This window comes from Oncorhynchus mykiss, chromosome 17 (genome assembly GCF_013265735.2).
Source record: "Oncorhynchus mykiss isolate Arlee chromosome 17, USDA_OmykA_1.1, whole genome shotgun sequence".
In the NCBI taxonomy this organism is placed as follows: domain Eukaryota; kingdom Metazoa; phylum Chordata; class Actinopteri; order Salmoniformes; family Salmonidae; genus Oncorhynchus; species Oncorhynchus mykiss.
Window position 1 is genome coordinate 42,080,034 of NC_048581.1, and position 21,470 is coordinate 42,101,503.

The 21,470-nt window shown below is 43.7% G+C and overlaps 1 protein-coding gene across 2 annotated transcripts in view; it reads left to right on the forward strand.

Annotated features, from left to right (window-relative positions):
• The window catches only part of LOC110493904 (alpha-1-syntrophin), a 78,753-nt gene that overhangs the window by 50,044 nt on the left and 7,239 nt on the right, over positions 1–21,470 (forward strand). Inside the window, exons 5-7 of one of the 2 annotated variants that reach the window (XM_021568493.2) lie at positions 1,902–2,032; positions 2,939–3,135; positions 4,320–4,527. In XM_021568493.2, the coding sequence (XP_021424168.2) occupies positions 1,902–2,032; positions 2,939–3,135; positions 4,320–4,527 (536 nt within the window). The remainder of the gene's footprint in view (positions 1–1,901; positions 2,033–2,938; positions 3,136–4,319; positions 4,528–21,470) is intronic. The other variant, XM_021568494.2, reaches the window with a different exon arrangement.

The following is a 21,470-nucleotide window of genomic DNA, read 5'->3' on the forward strand; positions in this document are numbered from 1 at the left end:
ACACAGTGGCCTCCATCATTCTTAAATGGAAGAAGTTTGGAACCACCAAGACTCTTTCTAGAGCTGGCCGCCCGGCCAAACTGAGCAATCGGGGGAGAAGGGACTTTGTCAGGGAGGTGACCAAGAACCCGATGGTCACTCTGTGGAGATGGAAGAACCTTTCCATGTGTTTGTTGCCATTCCATTCGCTCCGTTCCAGCTATTATTGTGAGCCATCCTCCCCTCTGCAGCCTTCACTGCCTGGCACCATCCCTACGGTGAAGCATGGTAGTGGCATGGGGGCGTGGGGATATTTTTTAGTGGCAGGGACTGGGAGACTAGTCAGGATTGAGGGAAAGATGAAAGGAGCAAAGTACAGAGAGATCCTTGATGAAAACCTACTCCAGAGCGCTCTGGACCTCAGACTGGGGTGAAGATTCAGCTTCCAACAGGACAACGACGCTTAGCACACAGCCATGACAATGCAGGAGTGGCTTCAGGACAAGTCTCTGGATGGCCCAGCCAGAGCCCGGACTTGAACCCGATCGAACATCTCTGGTGAGACCTGAAAATAGCTGTGCAGCGACGCTACCCATCCAACCTGACAGAGCTTGAAAGGATCTGCAGAGAATGGGAGAAACTCCCCAAATACAGGTGTGCCACGCTTATAGTGTTTTAAAAAAAAATACATTTGCTAATATTTCTACAAATCTGTTTTTGCTTTGTCATTAAAGGGGTAGTGTGTAGGTTGAAGAGGGAAAAAAACAATTTAATCAATTCTAAAATAAAGCTGTAACGTAACAAAATGTGGAAAAAGTCAAGGGGTCTAAATACTTTCCGAATGGACTTTTTACTACGTGACATACATTTGTAAATATATTTGTAATACGCACATTTGTATGGACATTTTATTATTTGGCACATTGTTTTATGTTTCACATGTATTTGACATTTTTGCTATGTATTTTTTTCAGCATTTAGCATTTTAGCAATGCGAAAGCCAGATTAGCAATGAACAGAATGAAATACTGTCTGACTAACACTGTGTTCTGTTTAACTGCATTAGCGACTAGCCTAGAAGCAGTCGACTGAAGACTGTACGACATGTCTGTTTAGTTTATTGAAAGCAACTTTCTGTGTTTTCTGAGAATAGGTTTAGCATTAACGTTAGCCTTGTGCTAAGGAGCTGCCAGCTAATAGGTAGTATGTGCCTTACAAAGGCAAAATAATGAACGTTGTTCAAGGAATGAAACATATAGGGCCCGTTTCCCAGACACAAATTAAGTCCTGGAATCAGAATTATTTTAATGGAGAATAACCAGAGAGACAGCTTTTTAATTCTGGACTAGGCCAATATTGTTGAAAACCCAACAACAATGTAGTAAAAGCCCTTGATGGACGGAACATTACCGTCAAGCACCACAACACATGGAATTTTCCAAGAATTATATATTTCTTTCAAAGTTTTAAAGCAGTCTTGCCTACCGTGAATGCTGACAAATCAATACATTTTGGGATGAAAGGAGTGAAATTGTCAGAAACTAGACACTCGTTGTTATTTCTGCTGAATAAATGATGTTGTTAAACATTCCCCTTGTTTGTACTTTATTATGGAATTGAAAATTATTATTTGATCTTAGCCTTTTGTCAAAGAAGCATTGGAATATGCGACAGTGTCATCAAGGCAAAGGGTGGCTATTTGAATCTCAAATGTATAATTTGATTGGTTTAACACTTTTTTGGTTACTACATGATTTCATGTGTAATTTCATAGTGTTGATGTCTTCACTATTATTCTACAATGTAGAAAATAGTAAAAATAAAGAAAAACCCTTGAGTAGATGTTCTAAAACTTTTGACCGGTAGTGTATGTTGTGACATTTGATTCAGAAAAAGTGTGTGTGTCTGTCCTTTCCCCCAAGGCGACCCAGGGTCCAGAGAGACCGTTGCTGGCTCTGCTGACTGAGAGAGACCTGTTGCTATACCCCACCCTGCCTGACACTAAAGACAGCATCAACAGCCCAGTCAAGAGCCACCCGCTCATCACAACCAGGTAGGACACAAACACTATCTAAAACCTTAGCCCCGGGTACACACTAAACATTTCCCCAAAAACCTTTTCTTCAACGGACATTCTCTCTTAAAGGGATGGGCAACGGAACCGGATATGGTGGCCATCTTTGATTTGCCAGTGCTTTCCAGTGCAAATAATGCAGTCAGAACTGGCAGATACAGTACATCACATAAACAGTTGTGAAAAGACATGTAGAAAAGTTTAACCTTGCAAGATTTTGTAACTTTAAACCAGTCATGTATAAGTGTGTACGTGCCTGTCACCTAACATGTGGCAGTGTCACACTGTGTACGGCTGAAACCAGACAGTCAAATCTCCTTCCAGCCAAGTCAGTTAAATGACGAGCCACGGCTTAAGATCATTGGGTCAAAAAGTCATTATCTCATCATAACTAGGAGTGACACATTCGCATGTACACACACTACCCTGTTTGCCTGTACTGTATTTAAAGCCAGTCTGTCAAGACATTCTGGCCAAACAGCAAATCATACTTAAACACGCCCCAAACTGGGCTATTGGCATACTTAATAATCTTCCATAAATGGCCCATTGACGCATGTTGTCATATTAATGTGAAAATTATTAGGAAAACCAGCAAGTTGTGTTTTGAGTTTTCTCTACCCCTCATGGTTCTCTCTCTCATTTTCCACTTTCTCTGTTCTCTTTTTTTCTTCTCGCTCTTTCCCTACTTATCCTCTTTCTCCCTCTCTCTCTCCATCCCTCCCTCCCTCCCTCCTCTTTCATGTCCTACTCTTCCTCTCCCCCCTCCCTCCACCATTTTCTCTCTTCCACCCTCTTACCACCTTTCCCCCTCTATCCCTTCCCTATGCCCCCTTTCTCCATGCCATCTCTCTCCCCCTCTCTTACCCTCCCCGCCTCCTCCAGACTGGTCCACTCGGGTCCGGGGAAGAGCTCTCCCCTGCTGGATTCTGAGCTCTCCTTTGGGCTGCGCATGGGCACCAAGCAGGGTGTAGAGACCCACGTGTTCCGGGTGAACTCGGCCAAGGAGCTTTCAACCTGGACCCACATGCTGGTGGACGGCTGCCACAACGCCGCAGAGCTCATCCAGGAAGTCACCACAGGTACGGATGAAGGAGTAGCGGATGAAGTTAGCCTGCTGAGCTAAAGCCTAGGGGAGCTAATGCGAGTCTTCAGGTTTCAGACAAGGTACGGAACGAGGAGCCTCCGCCAAGTTAGCCCGACTGAGCATAAGCCTAGGCATGAGCTCGGGAAGTTAACACAAGTCTTCAGGTCTCAGACAGGGTTTCAGTATGGAACCATGCTCGTGTCATGAGAGGTCTGAGACAGGAGGACTTACGTTAGCTCCTTGAGAAAATGTCTAGGCTTTTAGCTCAGAGGGCTAACACGGTCTTCAAAAGATAATCTGTAGGCCTACTGCAGTGTAGGTAAAAACATTGGGGATTGGAAATGATGCAGACAATTACATTGACAGAAGCCCCAATCTATCTTCAATATTAAAGCTGATCTACCCCCATCTTCAGGGGCATATTTCAGAAATGTATTTCATTACATTATTATTCATTATTTGTATTATTCATTATTCATTATTGCTATTCAACTTGGTGCTTGGCATCACCCTCTGAGAGAGTTTGTCACACTAACCATGTATCGTTGCTGCAGAACAGGTATTTTGAAAAGTAACATTTAAATGATCCAACTGTAAGTGTATATGGCATCATGGATTCCTGCAAAACAACAGCAGATAGTCAAGCAAAAGACCAACAGCAAGTATGTGCAGGTCTGGCTGTTTAAATAGGGTAGTACTGCCCTCTACTGGTTTTCTGGTGTGGTGCAGCATATTGTCAATAAAAAGTCACTCATTGCATTCATGGGAGGCAGCCACATCTAAGCTGGACTTACAAAATAAATTAATTGCAACTGTCTGCATTCATACTGACTATATGATCAACTTCGGGAAGTATGTCTCATAAGAGCTGTCCTTGTCAATTTGTCAGAGAACAGATCAGTCAATAAACTACTGTAGCTTTTAGTATTTTGTTTTGTAAGGGGAGTGAAACAGAGACGTGAACGCATTTACAATGTTTAGCAGATGCTTTCACCTAGAACGCCTTACAATAAAAACGTTTAGGGGTGGTTTTCTGGACACAGGTTAAGCCTAGTCCTGGGCTTAATTACGCAAGATCAATGAAGAATCTTCATGAAGAATGAAGAAATCTGTGTCTGGGAAACCGGCCCTTAGTGACCAACCTGTGTTACCCTTTCCCCCCCCTGTGGTCCCTGGCAGCCTGCAGCTGGAACGGGAAGGAGTGCAACCTGGGAGTTCACATCAACGAGGGCTTTTCCCTGTTCACCGAGGAGATGGGCATCAGGAAGACGGTGCTCCTCCAGCAGCCCTTCGAGCGCCTGCGCATGTCCTCCGACGACGGCGTGCGCATGATCTTCCTCGACTTCGGAGGGCCCGAGGCGGAGATTGTGAGTTGGACTGATGACTGGTTGGTTGGTTATTTGTTTGGTTGGTCTGGCTGTCTTTCTGGATCTCTTTTTCTCCTTCTTTCTCTTTTGTTTACTCTTTCTTTCTCTCGCTTCTACTCTGTCTTTCTTTTTCTCTCTCTCTCTCTCTCTCCCTTATCCATTTTCGTTCACGCTGACATTCTACCCATAGAAAGATTACGACTTCAGAGGATGGTCTGTTGCATGTGCAGGTGTTGGGCAAAATTATGAGAAAATAATGGTCCCTACAATATATGTGGATATGGAACAGTCCTTCTCAACAACTGGGTGATGCTTTGCATTTTGGCAACTCAACACTAACACGGTGAGCTAAGAAGTCCATGCTGCGCAGTACAACTTTATTTCACGTAACTTGATGGTAATAGCCTAATAATTGTGTGCCAAAGCCAAATTGTGCGCAGGCGCAGTACACATCATGTAAAAAGAGAAGCGTGAGAGGATGTCTACTTTCAAAGGGAGAGGGACATCTGTCTGTCTGTCTGTCTGTCTCTGTGTGTACCAAAGTGAAATAGATAATATACTAAAGTGAAAGAATGTACAGTAAACCTAAAAGTTCCAAAGGAATAGAGACATTTCAAATGTCATATTATGGCTATATACAGTGTTGTAACGATGTGCAAATAGTTAAAGTACAAAAGGGAAAATAAATCAATATAAATATTGGTTATATTTACAATGTCGTTTGTTCTTCACTGGTTGCCCTTTTCTTGTGGCAACATGTCACACATCTTGCTGCAGTGATGGCACACTTTGGTATTTCACCCAATAGATATGGATGTTTATCAAAATTGGATTTGTTTTCAAATTATTTTAGGGTCTGTGTAATCTGAGGGAAATATGTGTCTTTAATATGGTCATACATTTGGCAGGTTAGGACGTGCAGCTCAGTTTCCACCTCATTTTGCGGGCAGTGTGCACACAGCCCGTCTTCTCTTGAGAACCAGGTCTGCCTACGGTGGTCTCTCTCAATAGCAAGGCTATGCTCACTGAGTCTGTACATAGTCAAAGCTTCCCTTCATTTTGGGTCTGCCACTGTATACTCTCTGTTTAGGGCCAAATATAATTCTAGTTAGCTCTGTTTTTTTGTCAATTCTTTCCATTCCGTGTCATGCAATTCTTTTTGTTTTCTCATGATTTGGTTGGGTCTAATTGTGTTGCTGTCCTGGGGCTCTGTGAGGTCTGTTCGTGTTTTGTGAACAGAGCCCCAGGACCAGCTTGTTTAGGGGACTCTTCTCCAGGTTAATCTCTCTGTAGGTGATGGCTTTGTTATGGAAGGTTTAGAAATCGCTACCTTTTAGGTGATTTTTGGACATTAACGGTTCTTTTCAGTTTTTTTTATTATTAGCAGGTATCGACTTAATTCTGATCTGCATGCATTATTTGGTGTAATACGTTGTACACAGAGGATTTTTTTTTGCAGATATCTGCATGCAGTCTCAATTGAGTGTTTTTCCCATTGTGTGAATTCTTGGTTGGTGAGTGCACCCCAGACCTCGCAACCATAAAGGGCAATGGGTTCTATAACTGATTCAATTTTTTTTTGTTGCCAGATCCTTATTAGTATGTCGAATTTTATGTTCCTTTTGATGGCGTAGAAAGCCATTCTTGCCTTCTCTCTCAGATCGTTCACAGCTTTGTGGAAGTTACCTGTGGCCGAAGTGTGTAGATGTTTAGGCCGAGGTATGTATAGTTTTTTGTGTGCTCTAGGGCAATGGTGTCTAGATAGAATTTGTATTTGTGGTCCTGGCAACTGGACCTTTTTTGGAACATCATTATTAATATTTTTGTCTTACTGAGATTTACTATCAGGGCCCATGTCTGACAGAATCTGTGCAGAATATCTACGTGCGGCCCTCCTTGGGACAGAAGCACCAGATCAGCAGCAAACAGTAGACATTTGACTTAAGATTCTAGTAGGGTGAGGCTGGGTGCTGCAGACTGTTCTAGTGCCCTCGCCAATTCGTTGATATACAGTGTATTCGAAAGTATTCAGACCCCTTTATTTTTTCCCCAAAAATGTACGTTACAGCATTTTTCTAAAAATGATTAAATAGTTGTTTTCCCTTGTCAATCTACACACAATAACCCATAATGACAAAACAAAAAAAGTTTTTTTAGCAAAAACTTAAAATATCACATTTACATAATATTCAGACCCTTTACTCAGTATTTTGTTGAAGTGATTACTTCCTCTGGTCTTCTTGGGATGATGCTACAATTTTGGCACCTCTGTATTTGGGGAGTTTCATCCATTCTCCTCTGCAAATCTTCTCAAGCTCTGTCAAATTGGATGGGGAGCATCGCTGCACAGCTATTTTCAGGTCTCTCCAGAGATGTTCGATTGGGTTCAAGTCCGGGCTCTGGCTGGGCCACTCAAGGACATCGACAGACTTGTCCCGAAGCCACTCTTGCACTGTCTTGGCTGTGTGCTTAGGGTTGTTGTCCTGTTGGAAGGTGAACCTTTGCCCCAGTCTGAGGTCCTGAGTGCTATGGAGCAGGTTTTCATCAAGGAACTCTCTGTACTTTGCTCTGTTCATCTTTGCCTCGATCCTGACTAGTCTCCCACTTGCTTGATTGGTGGAGTGCTGAAGAGATGGTTGTCCTTCTGGAAGGATCTCCCATCTCCACAGAAGAACTCTGGAGTTCTGTCAGAGTGACCATCGGGTTCTTGGTCACCTCCCCGACCAAAGCCTTTCTCTCACGATTGCTCAGTTTGGCCGGGCGGCCAGCTCTAGGAATAGTCTTGGTGCTTCCAAACTTGTTCCATTTAACCTTTTCACATGTGAGTTCCATATATCTTTATCGTCCCCAGTGTGTTGTTTTATTCACGTGATGTCAGAATGCGCTCACTGTTCCAAAATGTGATTGTTACACAACAGGACAGTTAATCTGCACTGCCCTCAAACCAAGGCACGCTGCCTGTATATATTTATAAGCTGTTTCATCTTGTCAATTTCAAATGATTTTCTAACAAGTTTAGTTTTCTAACAACAGTTTGAATTGAGGTGTGTTCCGCCTCATTAATTCACATAAAATCAGGCCATTTCACTTTTGCGGACAATTTATTTTTGAGGCATTACTGACCCGGACAAACTTCCCCAAGCACTTCCCAATTGTTTCTGCAGACATTTGCGCATCTCCAGTCAGAACAAGACCTGCACACACGTGTTCACATTTTCCGTCTGGCGCCCACATTGAATTCGCCGTTGTTTTCATTACTGCATGATCACTGGAAATGTGTGCATTTCTATCAAAGTAAGTGCCTTATTATGTTATAATAGTTATTGTATGTCGTGTTATGTCATTTCTACTGTAGCTCACTGTGTGTATGGAGCATAATATTTTTGTGTTTATCCCTGATAACCGCAGACACGCGAGGTAACCTTACTAATTTCATAACCTTTATGGTGTTCTATTCAATTGTGCTATTAGCGCCGTAAAACAATGCTAATTGCATCAGAGAAGTACTTTCAGAAACCACACACACAAACAAACATTATTTGCCAATATCATAACTGGAGCTGGGCATCTTTCGAGCTGGAGATTGAGGCCAGCTTTTGTATGCTAGCGTACACTCCTTAACAGTCTACCTGGATGTAAACACAGCAAGAAAACACTTAGGCCAATATGTTGAACAACAACAACAAAAACGTGTTTTTCTGAAGGAAAAAAAACGGAATATGCATAACCCATAATTCATATTCATGCAGTGGTTGAACAACAACTGCATTTCCACCCCCCACCTCTAAAGGCATAATATCATGGCAGGTCACCTGTCAGGTCAGTCAGTCAGTAATTGCTGCAGATGTGCTCAATAGTGCTTGAGCACATGATACCCCCCAAAGCATGGTGAAACACATAGAGGTGTATCACAAGCTAAGCACATGCACTTTGTCAACCTCCTTTGCTCCCTTTTCCTGGTGCCAGACAGGCAGACTTTGCAGTGCCTCCGTGTGTGACTACTTTGAGCAGCAGTTTGAGGGACTTTGCAGGGAAAATTCCGTGCAGTGAGGCGTAGGGAATTGTCTGCAGCAGGACGACCCCCAGTGGATGGGCGCCAAGGGGTGTGGTGATCCTCCAGCTCTCATGAGGTTCTCATGAGGTTCTCTCTGTACTTTTGGTAGGTAATTACTTTACCCATGGGGGGGAGGGAGAGGGGAGGATGAGGGAAGGGAGAGGATGAGGAGGCAGTGGGTATGTGGGTGAGATATTGTCACTATAATTGCATAATGGAACTGGATGTGATTTGTATGTTAACTGTACGTCCAATTACAAAAAATACCTTATTCAGTAATCATCTCACCTGTTAGTTGGTGGTGAACTATGTGGCCATTGAGGGCAGCAGTGTCGATCAGATGGAAAAATACCAATTGGTCGTTTTCCAGAGTGCATTCCACAAAGCTGTTTATCATGTCCGCCTTATCCACGGCCCCCATTTTGAGGTTATAGTCAAGCACACAGTCTGGTTTGATTTCTCTCAGGGAAGGTGGTCCACCTCATTTGTCATGCCACTTTACTGCCAGCTGTTGACCGTTCTCCTTGAACTCCACCTCCCATCTCTGCATCATCCTGCATCCGAATGCTGGCATCCCCTTCCTGTTCAACCTGACTGTGCCACAGGCCCCTGTGCTGTTGGAGAGCAGATGCTAGAAGAGTGTGGGACTGCTGTACCAATTGTCAACGTACAAAGTGTGTCCCTTGCTGAGAAGAGGAGCCAGCGTGGTCATCATCACGGACCCGGACACCCCAAACCCCTCATAATGTTGGATCCTGTGTAAACTATAATTTCACATCGCACATAGCAAATAATCAATAAATCACCATCAGAAAATGTTTTGTGTGGTATTTATTTACTGTTTTATTCACATGTTTTCAAGTACTGATGACTAATCATGCCTTCTAATTATTGTATAGATTGTAATGGACACATTATGTGTGTAAAATACTTTTTCGAAGGTTGTACTGATTTATGATGAGCTAAGCTAATTCCAGCTATGTGTGCAGCCATGTTTGTAGACATACAACTCATTCTGGGTTTGACGTGATGACGTGAGGGAGGGTTCACTCATTTTTCGAGTGAACTTCCGGAAGTGAATGATAGGATGTAAACGATGGTAGACGACACACCCTCTTCAACATGCATACTGCAAACAGACCAAACTCATCTTGTCTCCTCTTAATATCTCTACCAATCTTTGGATTACTTTCTATTTCTAGAAAGTGTTTTACTGAATTATTCAATGGTGATCTCATGCGTGATGTGATGAATTATAAATAGTAATTATTATTAACTAATTCATATTGTGGTTTCTGTCATCCGAGAGTCTAAACATGACCGCTTGTGTTACGTCAATCTTTCCTCAGTGAGCGGGAGGACAAATGTAGCCTACATTTTCCAGTTTGGATGATTGTGTTATGCTGTAGCTATTCAATGAATGTCTGAACATTGCATCCAAAAACAAACGGGTCACATTCACGACATAATTTTGCAATTTTGTAACGTAACAAAATGTGGAAAAAGTGAAGGGGTCTGAATACTTTCTGAATGCACCGTATATGTTGAAGAGGGTGGGGCTCAAGATCAAATCAAGTTTAATTGGTCACATACACATGGTTAGCATATGTTAATACAAGTGTAGCGAAATGCTTGTGCTTCTAGTTCCGACAGTGCAGTAATATCTAACAAGTAATCTTAACAATTCCCCAACAACCACCTAATACACACAAATCTAAAGGAGTGAATGAGAATATGTACATATGTACATATGGATGAGCGATGGCATAGGCAAGGTGCAATAGATGGTATAAAATACAGTATAAAAATGTGATATGAGTATTGTAAGATATGTAAATATTATTAAAGTGGCATTGTTTAAAGTGACTAGTGATCCACTTGTTAAAGTGTCCAGTGATTGGGTCTCAATGTAGGCAGCAGCCTCTCTTGAGTTAATAATTGCTGTCTAGCAGTCTGATGGCCTTGAGATAGAAGCTGTTTTTCAATCTCTCGGTCCCAGCTTTGATGCACCTGTACTGAGCTCACCTTCTGGATGATATCGGCGTGAACAGGCAGTGGCTCGGTTGGTTGTTGTCCTTGATACTCTTTTTGGTCTTCCTGTGACATTGGGTGCTGTAGGTGTCCCCCAGGGATATGTTGTGCAGACCGCACTACCCTATGGAGAGCCTTGCGGTTGAGGGCGGTGCAGTTGCCGTGCCAGGCTGTGATGCAGTCCGACATGATGCTCTCGATTGTGCATCTGTAAAAGTTTGTCAGGGTTTTGGGTGACAAGCCAAATTTCTTCAGCCTCGCTGTTGCGCCTTCTTCACCACACTGTCTGTGTGGGTTGACCATTTCAGTTTGTCTGTGGTGTGTACACTCAGGAACTTAAAACTTTCCACCTTCTCCACTGCTGTCCCTTCGATGTGGATAGGGGGGTGCCACCTCTGCTGTTTCCTGAAGTCCACAATCATGTCCTTTGTTTTGTTGACGTTGAGTGAGAGCTTGTTTTCCTGACACCACACTACGAGTGCCCTCACCTCCTCCCTGTAGGCTCTTGTCGTTGTTGGTGATCAAGCCCGCTACTGTTGTGTCGTCTGCAAACTTGATGATTGAGTTGGAGGCGTGCATGGCTACGCAGTCATGGGTTAACAGGGAGTACAGGAGAAGGCTGAGCACACACCCTTGTGGAGCCCCAGTGTTGAGGGTCAGCAAAGTGGAGATGATGTTTCCTACCTTCACCACCTGGGGGCAACCAGTCAGAAAGTCCAGGACCCAGTTGCACAGGGCGTGTTTGAGACCCAGGGCCTCCAGCTTTAGTCAATGAACATCATTCTTACATAGATATTATTTTTGTCCAGATGGGACTGTGCAGTGTGATGGCTATTGCGTCATCTGTGGACCTGTTGGGGCAGTATGCAAACTGAAGTGGGTGGCCGGTAAGGTGGCGGTGTTATGATCCTTGACTAGCCTCTCAAAGCACTTCATGATGACAGAAGTGAGTGCTACGGGGCGGTAGTCATTTAGTTCAGTTATCTTTGCCTTCTTGGGTACAGGAACAATGGTAGCCATCTTGAACCATGTGGGGACAACAGACTGGGTTGGGAGAGATTGAATATGTCCGTAAACACACCAGCCAGCTGGTCTGCGCATGCTCTGAGGACGCAGCTAGGGATGCTGTCTGGGCCAGCATCCTTGCGAGGGTAAACACGTTTAAATGTTTTACTCACAGCCATGGAGAAGAGGAGGGGGGGGGGGGGGGGGGGGGGGGGCAGGCAGTCTTTGTTAGCGAGCCGCGTTGGTGGCACTGTATTATCCTCAAAGCGGGCAAAGAATGTGATTAGTTTGTCTGGAAGCATGACGCCGGTGTCCATGACGTGGCTGTTTTTGTAGTCCGTGATTTCCTGTAGACCCTGCCACATACGTCTCCTGTCTGAGCCGTTGAATTGCGACTCTGATTAATGTAGGTTTTAATAGTCACGGTGGGTACAACATCTCCAATGCACTTAATTAGAAACGCACTCACCGAGTCAGCGTATAGGTCAATGTTGTTCTCTGAGGATGACCGGAACATATTCCAGTCTGTGTGATCAAGACAATCTTGAAGCGTGGCTTCAAGATTGGTCAGACCAGCGTTGGTCAGACCAGCGTTGCATGGTTCTCGTCACTGATACATCCTGTTTGAGTTTCTGCCTATAAGACGGTACAAGCAAGATGGCGTCGTGGTCGGATTTGCGGAAGTGAGGTTGGGGGAGGGCTTTGTATGCATCACTGAAGTTAGAGTAGCAGTGGTCGAGAGTATTAGCCCTGCATGTCGTGCAATCAATATGCTGATAGAATTTAGGTAGCATTGTTCTCAAATTTGCTTTGTTAAAATCGCCAGCTACAATAAATGCAGCCTCCAAATATATAGTTTCCAGTTTACATAGAGTCCAGTGAAGTTCCTTGAGCGCCGTCTTGGTGTTCGCTTAAGGGGGAATGTACACAGCTGTGACTATAACTGCCGAGAATTCTCTTGGTAGGTAAAATGGCCGGCCTTTGATTGTAAGGAATTCTGGATCGGGTGAGCAGAAGGACTTGAGTTCCTGTATGTTGTTATGATTACCTCATGAGTCGTTAATCATAAAGCATACACCCCCACCTTTCCTCTTCCCAGAGAGGTGTTTATCTCCGTCGGCGCGATGCATGGAGAAGCCCGGTGGTTGAACCGATTCCAACAACAGAGAGCCATGTTTCTGTGAAACAGAGAATGTTACAATCTCTGATGCCTCTCTGGAAGGCAACCCTTGCTCGAATTTCGTCTACCTTGTTATCAAGAGACTGGACATTGGCGAGTAGTATACTCAGGAGCGGTAAGCAATGTGCACATCTACGGAGCCTGACCAGGAGGCCACTCCGTCTGCCCCTTCAGTGGCGCCGTTGTTTTGGGTCGCCTACTGGGATTAGATCCATTGTCCGGGTGGTGGTCTGAACAGAAGATCCGCTTCGGGAAAGTTGTATTCCGGTCATAATGTTGGTAAGTTGACGTTGCCCTTATATCCAATAGTTCTGCCCAGCTGTATGTAATAAGACTTAAGATTTCCTGGGACAACAATGTAAGAAATAATACATAAAACAACTAAATACTGCATAGTTTCCTAAGAACTTGAAGCGAGGCGACCATCTCTGTCGGCGCCAGTTATAGTTACAAAAAATAAACTGGTCACAGATGCTTCACCGTTGGGATGTTGTTCTTCGGCTGGCAAGCCTCCCCCTTTATCTTCCAAACATAATGATGGTCATTATGGCCAAACAGTTCTATTTTGTTTCATCAGACCGGAGGAAATTTCTTCAAAAAGTAAGATCTTTGTTTCCATGTGCAGTTGCAAACCGTAGTCTGGCTTTTTTTATGGTGGTTTTTGAGCAGTGGCTTCATCCTTGCTGAGCGGCCTTTCAGGTTATGTCGATATAGGACTCGTTTTACTGTTGTTTTCTGAGGTCGTGCATGATTTCTTTTGATTTTCCCATGATGTCAAGCAAAGAGGCACTGAGTTTGAAGCTAGGCCTTGAAATACATCCACAGGTACACCTCCAATTGACTCAAATGATGTCAATCAGAAGCTTCTAAAGCCATGACATAATTTTCTGGAATTCTTCAAGCTGTTTAAAGGCACGGTCAACTTAGTGTATGTAAACTTCTGACCTACTGAAATTGTGATACAGTGAATGATAAGTGAAATAACCTGTCTGTAAACAATTGTTGGAAAAATTATGTGTCATGCACAAAGTAGATGTCCTAGCCGACTTGCCAAAACTGTAGTTTGTTTTAATGACTCCAACCTAAGTGTATGTAAACTTCTGACATCGACTGTATTTGTTTATAGCATTTGTTAATATTATGCCGTTCCTTTGGCTTTGATGCCTCTTGATTGAGTATTGCTCTGTTCTAGTGGAATGTGATTTGGCTGTGATCTGATAGGGGTGTCAGTGGGCTGACTGCGAAAGCTCTGAGAGATTCTGGGTTGATGATCAGTGATAAAGTAGTCTGCAGGACTACTGCCAAGGGATGAGCTGTAGGTGTGACTACCATAAGAGTCCCCTCGAAGCCTATCATTGACGATGTACAGACCCAGCGTGCGGCAGAGCTGCAGGAGTTATGACCCGTTTGTGTTGGTTGTTTTGTCATAGTTGTGTCTAGAAGGGCATATTCCAGGTAGGTGTTTGTCCCCCTGTGTGCTAGGAGTATCAGGTTCTTGTCCAGTTCTGGCATTTAGGTCGCCACGGACTAGTACATGTCCCTGGGCCTGGAAATGGTTGATCTCTCCCTCTAGGATGGAGAAGCTGTCATCGTTAAAGTATGGGGGTTCTATTGGTGTATAGGTAGCACACGAGGACATTTTTCCTTATTAATTTCTAGGCAGATGTAAAATGTTCTTGTTTTGACTAATTTAATAGAGTGGGTTAGGTCTGATCTATACCAAATTAGCATACCCCCAGAGTCTCTTCCCTGTTTCACACCAGGTTGTTTGGGGGATGGGACTACCAGCTCTCTGTAACCTAGAGGGCAACCAGTGGCCCTCTCTCCTCTATACCATGTTTCTTGTAGGATGACAATGTCTGTATTTCCACTTTATTTGATGAAGTCTGGGTTCCTGCTCTCTCTTTAATTAAAGCCATCAGCTGTGTTATTTTGCTACAATATCATGTCAGGGATATCAGCACATCACAAAGAGCCTCCTTAGAATAACAAAGAGTGTGCCCGGCTCAGTTTACTGCCATCCTACACCTCCTACCTTCCCTCAGTCCCCCATCCCACCTCTCTCTCTCCCTCCCTCTCCATCTCTCCCTGTCATTCTTTCTCTCCATCTCTCTCCATCTCTCCCTGTCATTCTCTCTCTCCATCTCTCCCTGTCATTCTCTCTCCATCTCTCCCTGTCATTCTCTCTCCATATCTCTCTCTCTCCCTGTCATTCTCGCTCTCTCTCTCTCTCCCTCCATCTCTCTCTCTCTCTCTCTCTCTCTCCATCTCTCTCTCTCCCTGTCATTCTCTCTCTCCATCTCTCTCTCTCCTCTCTCTCTCTCTCCCTGTCGTCCTCCCTCTCTCTCTCTCTCTCTCTCCCTCTCTCTCTCTCTCCCTGTCGTCCTCTCTCTCCCTCTCTCTCTCCATCTCTCTCTCCCTATCTCTCTCCCTCCCTCCCTCTCCATCTCTCTCTCCATCTCTCCCTGTCATTCTCCATCTCCATTTCTCCATCTCTCTCTCCATCTCTCCCTGTCATTCTCTCTCTCCCTCCCTCCCTCCCTCCCCATCTCTCCCTGTCATTCTCTCTCTCCATCTCTCTCTCTTTCTCCCTGTCATTATCTCTCTGTCTCTCTCTCTTTCTCCCTTTCATTCTCTCTCTCCATCTCTCTCCATCTCTCCCTGTCATTCTCTCTCTCCCCATCTCTCTCCATCTCTCCCTGTCATTCTCTCTCCCCATCTCTCTCCCTGTCATTCTCTCTCTCTCCATCACTCTCTCTCCCTGTCATTCTCTCTCTCCATCTCTCTCCTTTGCTGTTGGTGTCCTTCTCTTGTTCACATGGATGCTAATTTCTACCCGAGTTAAGTGTGCGTAAAGGGAACGTAATTCCCTTTTTGTGCACCTTTCTCTCCATGCGAATTCTGAGCTTGCACTTAAGTATGAAAATAGCATGCTATTCACCCGCTATTAGTTTGGTTTGGATATCAAATAAAGGAAGGTATGGCGGAGGTGTGTCTACAGATACGCCATATTCTGACCTTGACTTAATTCCCTCATAATTCCACCACCTTAACGCACAATGAAATGATGAAGAAGGTTGAGCAACCTGTCTGTTCCAAATGGAACCACATCTTATTTTCTTTTTCCTGATAGAGGTAAAAGCATTCTCCCTGCAATGTAATTTATAAAAAGATAAGGGCTATTGATAAGAGCTATGTAAATTAGTAAGCCGTTTGGATAAGGGGATTGTAAATATAAAGGACAATTGTTTTACGTTCATTTCACCTTATGATCTCTGGAGACAAATGTGAAACCAGTCACATGGCAGCAAACTGAAGCATATCAACATATCACCTTTTCCACAGTGAAGTTTATGAAATGTTGGCCTCTTAACTTGCAGCTATGAAATGTGGAGACCCAAGCTATTAGGCTTCTGTAGCCATGTGCAAATGACAGTATAGTGCCAAACCTACCGAGTTTATTTATGATTTCTAGAATTATATGCCCAGACTTTTCACAGTATTTTTTTGGACAATTTGTTCCATGTTAAATATTAGCCACTCGTTAGCCACTGTCATTAATACCAACATATATTTATAACTGTCACTTTAGTCTTAGTTCCTTACATTTTGCATTATTCCATTACATCGTTAGTTCACCTTTCTTTCCTCTTGTCATGTTTGTGTGGTTGTTCCTGAGGATCGCTAGCAATAGTGGATCATATTAGGCTAACGTTGTGCAATAATTTGGAACATGTAACCTATTTGACTCATTATTTAATGCAGACCATAAGTAGCAGTTTAAACCTGTAGCCTGGCCCACGTTTCACAACGACTGGACAGTTCCATGATTAGTGAGAATTAGGATAGATTTAGAGGACAACTGATCAACCCCTATTGTACACATTTATCACCTTCCAATATATCATAGATTAAACTGTTTTTATATGGCAACTTTCAGGACAAATCGAACCACTGTATTTTTTTATTCACCAATATATTTCATGCATAAAGGCTCTCCAAATCGTTTTTAAAATTCATGAATACTTTCCTAACCCTAAATAATATACAGGATCAGAGTATATATAAATGAACCGATTGGTACTGAAAAGGAGACGAATATACTAGTGATGCACCGATATTACATTTTTGGCCGATACCGATACCTAACCAATAACCGATATTTTAAAAAATTGCGGCCTTTTAAGCATTCTAGTACAGTTAAATTGTTAACACACACACATGGATGCAGCGGTCTAAGGCACTGCATTTCAGTGCATGAGGCATCACTACAGTCCCTGGTTCGAATCCAGGCTGTATCACATCCGGCTGTGATTGGAGTCCCATAGGGCGGCGCACAATGGCCCAGTTTCGTCCAGGCCGTCATTGTAAATAAGAATTTGTTTTTAACTGACTTGCCTAGTTAAATCCAGTCGTTCCTCTGGTGATGTAGAGGTTAACCCAGGCCCTGCAGCCCCCAGCATCACTCCCATTCCCCAGGCATTCTCATTTGTTGACTTCTGTAATCGTAAAAGCATTGGTTTCATGCATGTTAACATTAGAAGCCTCCTCCCTAAGTTTGTTTTATTCACTGCTTTAGCACATTCTGCAAACCCGGATGTCCAAGCTGTGTTTGAATCCTGGCTTAGGAAGGCCACCAAAAATCCTGACATTTCCATTCCTAACTATAACATTTTCCGCCAAGATAGAACTGCCAAAGGGGGTGGAGTTAGCCTGCAGCAGTTCTGTCATACTATCCAGGTCTGTGCCCAAACAATTTCAGCTTCTTCTTTTAAAAATCGACCTTTCCAGAAACAAGTCTCACCGTTGCCACTTGTTATAGACCCCCTTCAGCTCCCAGCTGTGCCCTGGACACCATATGTGAATTGATCGCCCCCCATCTATCTTCAGAGTTCGTAGAGTTTGGTGATGTCACGCCCTGGTCTTAGTATTTTGTGTTTTCTTTATTATTTTGGTTAGGCCAGGGTGTGACATGGGTTATTTATGTGGTGTGTTTTGTCTTGGGGTTTTTTGTAGGTCATGGGATTGTGGTTAGTGGGGTTGTCTAGAATAGTCTATGGCTGCCTGGAGTGGTTCTCAATCAGAGGCAGGTGTTTATCGTTGTCTCTGATTGGGAACCATATTTAGGCAGCCATATTCTTTGAGTGTTTCGTGGGTGATTGTTCCTGTCTTATTGTTTGTTTGCACCAGATAAGGCTGTTTAGGTTTTCCACGTTTATTGTTTTTTGTATTCAGTTGTTCATGTGTACTATTTCGTATTAAAAGAACCATGGACACTTACCACGCCGCATATTGGTTCTCCGATCCTTTTCGCCTCTCCTCTTCGGAAGAAGAGAAGAAGAGGAAATCCCTAACAGGTGACCTAAACTGGGACATGCTTAACACCCTGGCCGTCCTACAATCTAAGCTAGATGCCCTCAATCTCACACAAATTAAAATGGAACGTACCAGGTACAATCCTAAATCTGTAACTATGGGCACTCTCTTAGATATCATCCTGACCAACTTGCCCTCTAAATACAACTCTGCTGTCTTCAACCAGGATCTCAGTGATCACTGCTTCATTGCCTGCATGTGTAATGCTTCCGCAGTCAAACGACCACCTCTCATCACTGTCAAACGCTCACTAAAACACTTCAGCGAGCAGGCATTTCTAATCGACCTGGCATGGGTATCCTGGAAAGATATTGACTTCATCCCGTCAGTAGAGGATGTCTGGTTGCTCTTCAAAAGTGCTATTCTCTCCATCTTAAATAAGCTTTCCCCATTCAAAAAAATGTAGAACTAAGAACAGATATAGCCCTTGGTTAACCGCAGACCCTTGACTAGCACAAAACATCCTGTGGCGTTCTGAATTAGCATCGAATAGCCCCGCGATATGCAACTTTTCAGGAAAGTCAGAAACCAATATACTCAATATACATACTCAGTTAGGAAAGCTAAGGCTAGCTTTTTCAAACAGAAATTTGCTTCCTGTAGCACTAATTCCATAAGTTCTGGAACACTATAAAGTCCATAGAGAATAAGAGCACCTCCTCCCAGCTGCCCACTGCACTGAGGATAGGAAACACTGTCACCACTGATAAATCTATGATAATCGATTTCAATAAGCATTTTTCCACAGCTGGCCATGCTTCCCACCTGGCTACCCACATCCTGGCCAACATCTCAGCACCCCCTGCACCAACTTGCCCAAACCCCCTCCGCCGCTTCTCCTTCACCCAAATCCAGACAGCTGATGTTCTGCAAAATCTGGATCCATACAAATCACCTGGGCTAGACCCTCTCTTTCTAAAATTATCTGCCGAAATTGTTCAACCCCTATTTACTAGACTGTTCAACCTCTCTTTCATATCATCTGAGATCCCCAAAGATTGGAAAGCTGCTGCGGTCATCCCCCTTTTCAAAGGAGGAGACACTCTAGACCCAAACTGTTACAGACCCATATCTATCCTACCCTGCCCTTCTAAAATCTTCGAAAGCCAAGTTAATAAACAGATCACCGACCATTTCGAATCCCACCGTACCTTCTCCGCTATGCAATCTGGTTTCCGTGCTGGTAATGGGTGCACCTCAGCCATGCTCAAGGTCCTAAACGATATCATAACCAACATCGATAGAAGACAGTACTATGCAGATATCTTCATCGACCTAGCCAAGGCTTTCGACTCTGTCAATCACCACATTCTTATTGGCAGACTCAATAGCCTTGGCTTCTCAAATGACTGCCTCACCTGGTTCACCAACTACTTCTCAGAGTTCAGTGTGTCAAATCGGAGGGCCTGTTGTCTGGACTTCTGGCAGTCTGTATGGGGGTACCACAGGGTTCAATTCTCAGCACGACTCTTTTCTCTGTATATATCAATGATCGCTCTTGCTGCTGGTGATTCTCTGATCCACCTCTATGCAGACGACACCATTCTGTATAGATCTGGCCCTTCTTTGGACACTGCTAACAAACCTTCAACACCATACAACACTCCTTCCGTGGCCTCCAACTGCTTTTAATCGCTAGTAAAACTAAGTGCGTACTCATCAACCGATTGCTGTCCGCACCCTTCTGCCCGCCTAGCAACACCACTCTGGACGGTTCTGACCTAGAATATGTGGGCAACTACAAATACCTAATTTTCTGGTTAGACTGTAAACTCTCCTTCCAGACTCACATTAAGCATCTCCAATCCAAAATTAAATCTAGAATTGGCTTCCTATTTCACAACAAAGCCTCCTTCACCCATGCCGCCAAACATACCCTCGTAAAACTGACCATCCTACCGATCCTCGACTTCGGCAATGTCATTTACAAAATAGCCCCCAACACTCTACTCAGCAAACTGGATGTAGTCTATCACAGTGCCATCTGTTTTGTCACCAAAGCCCTAAATACTACCCACCACTGCGACCTGTATGCTCTCGTTGGCTGGCCCTCACTACATATCCGTCACCAAACCCACTGGCTCCAGGTCATCTATAAGTCTTTGCTAGGTAAAGCACCGCCTTATCTCAGCTCATTGGTCACCATAGCAACACCCACCCATAGCATGCGCCCCAGCAGGTATATTGCACTGGTCATCCCCAAAGCCAACACTTACTTTGGCCGCCTTTCCTTCCAGTTCTCTGCTTTAATTGACTGAAATTAATTGCAAAAATCTCTGAAGCTGGAGTCTTATATCTCCCTCTCTAACTTTAAACATCAGTTGTCAGAGCAGCTTACTGCTGTACCTGTACACAGCCAATCTGTAAATAGCACACCCATCTACCTAATCCCCTCTTGCTCTTTTGCACCCCAGTATCTCTACTTGCACATCATCACCTGCACATCTATCACTCCAGTCTAATGCTAAATTGTAATTATTTGTCGCCTCTATGTCCTATTTATTGCCTACCTCCCTACTATTCTACATTTGCACACACTGTACATAGATTTTTCTATTTTTATTTTATTTTGTGTTGTTGACTGTACGTTTGTTTATGTGTAACTCTGTTGTTGTTTTTGTCGCACTGCTTTGCTTTATCTTGGCCAGACCACAGTTGTAAATGAGAACTTGTTCTCAACTGGCCTACCTGGTTAAATAGAGGTAAAAAAAAAGATATAATAAAAAAATAAAGGTGACACATCACACTGACCAAAATGTTATTTTGTGGCATTTACGTATGTCCCCATTTCCAGTAAAACATAATCACACCTATTTCTTTCACTTACTTGCTGTGCTGTTTTTGTCACGGTTTTCTGTATGTGAAGGAGAGTCGGACCAAAATGCGGCGTGTAGATTACGATCCATGTTTATTGACTATAGCAACACGAATCTAAATACAAACAGTGCAAAATAATAAACGTAATGAAAACCGAAACAGCCTAAACTGGTGCAAACTAACACTAAGGACAGGAACAATCACCCACAAACACACAGTGAAACCCAGGCTACCTAAATATGGTTCCCAATCAGAGACAATGACGAACACCTGCCTCTGACTGAGAACCATATCAGGCTGAACATAGAAATAGACAAACAAGACATGAAACATAGAATACCCACTCAGATCACACCCTGACCAATCAAAACATAGAAAATACAAAGTAAACTATGGTCAGGGCGTGACAGTACCCCCCCCCAAGGTGCGGACTCCGGCCGCAAAACCTGAACCTATAGGGGAGGGTCTGGGTGGGCATCTGTCCGCGGTGGCGGCTCTGG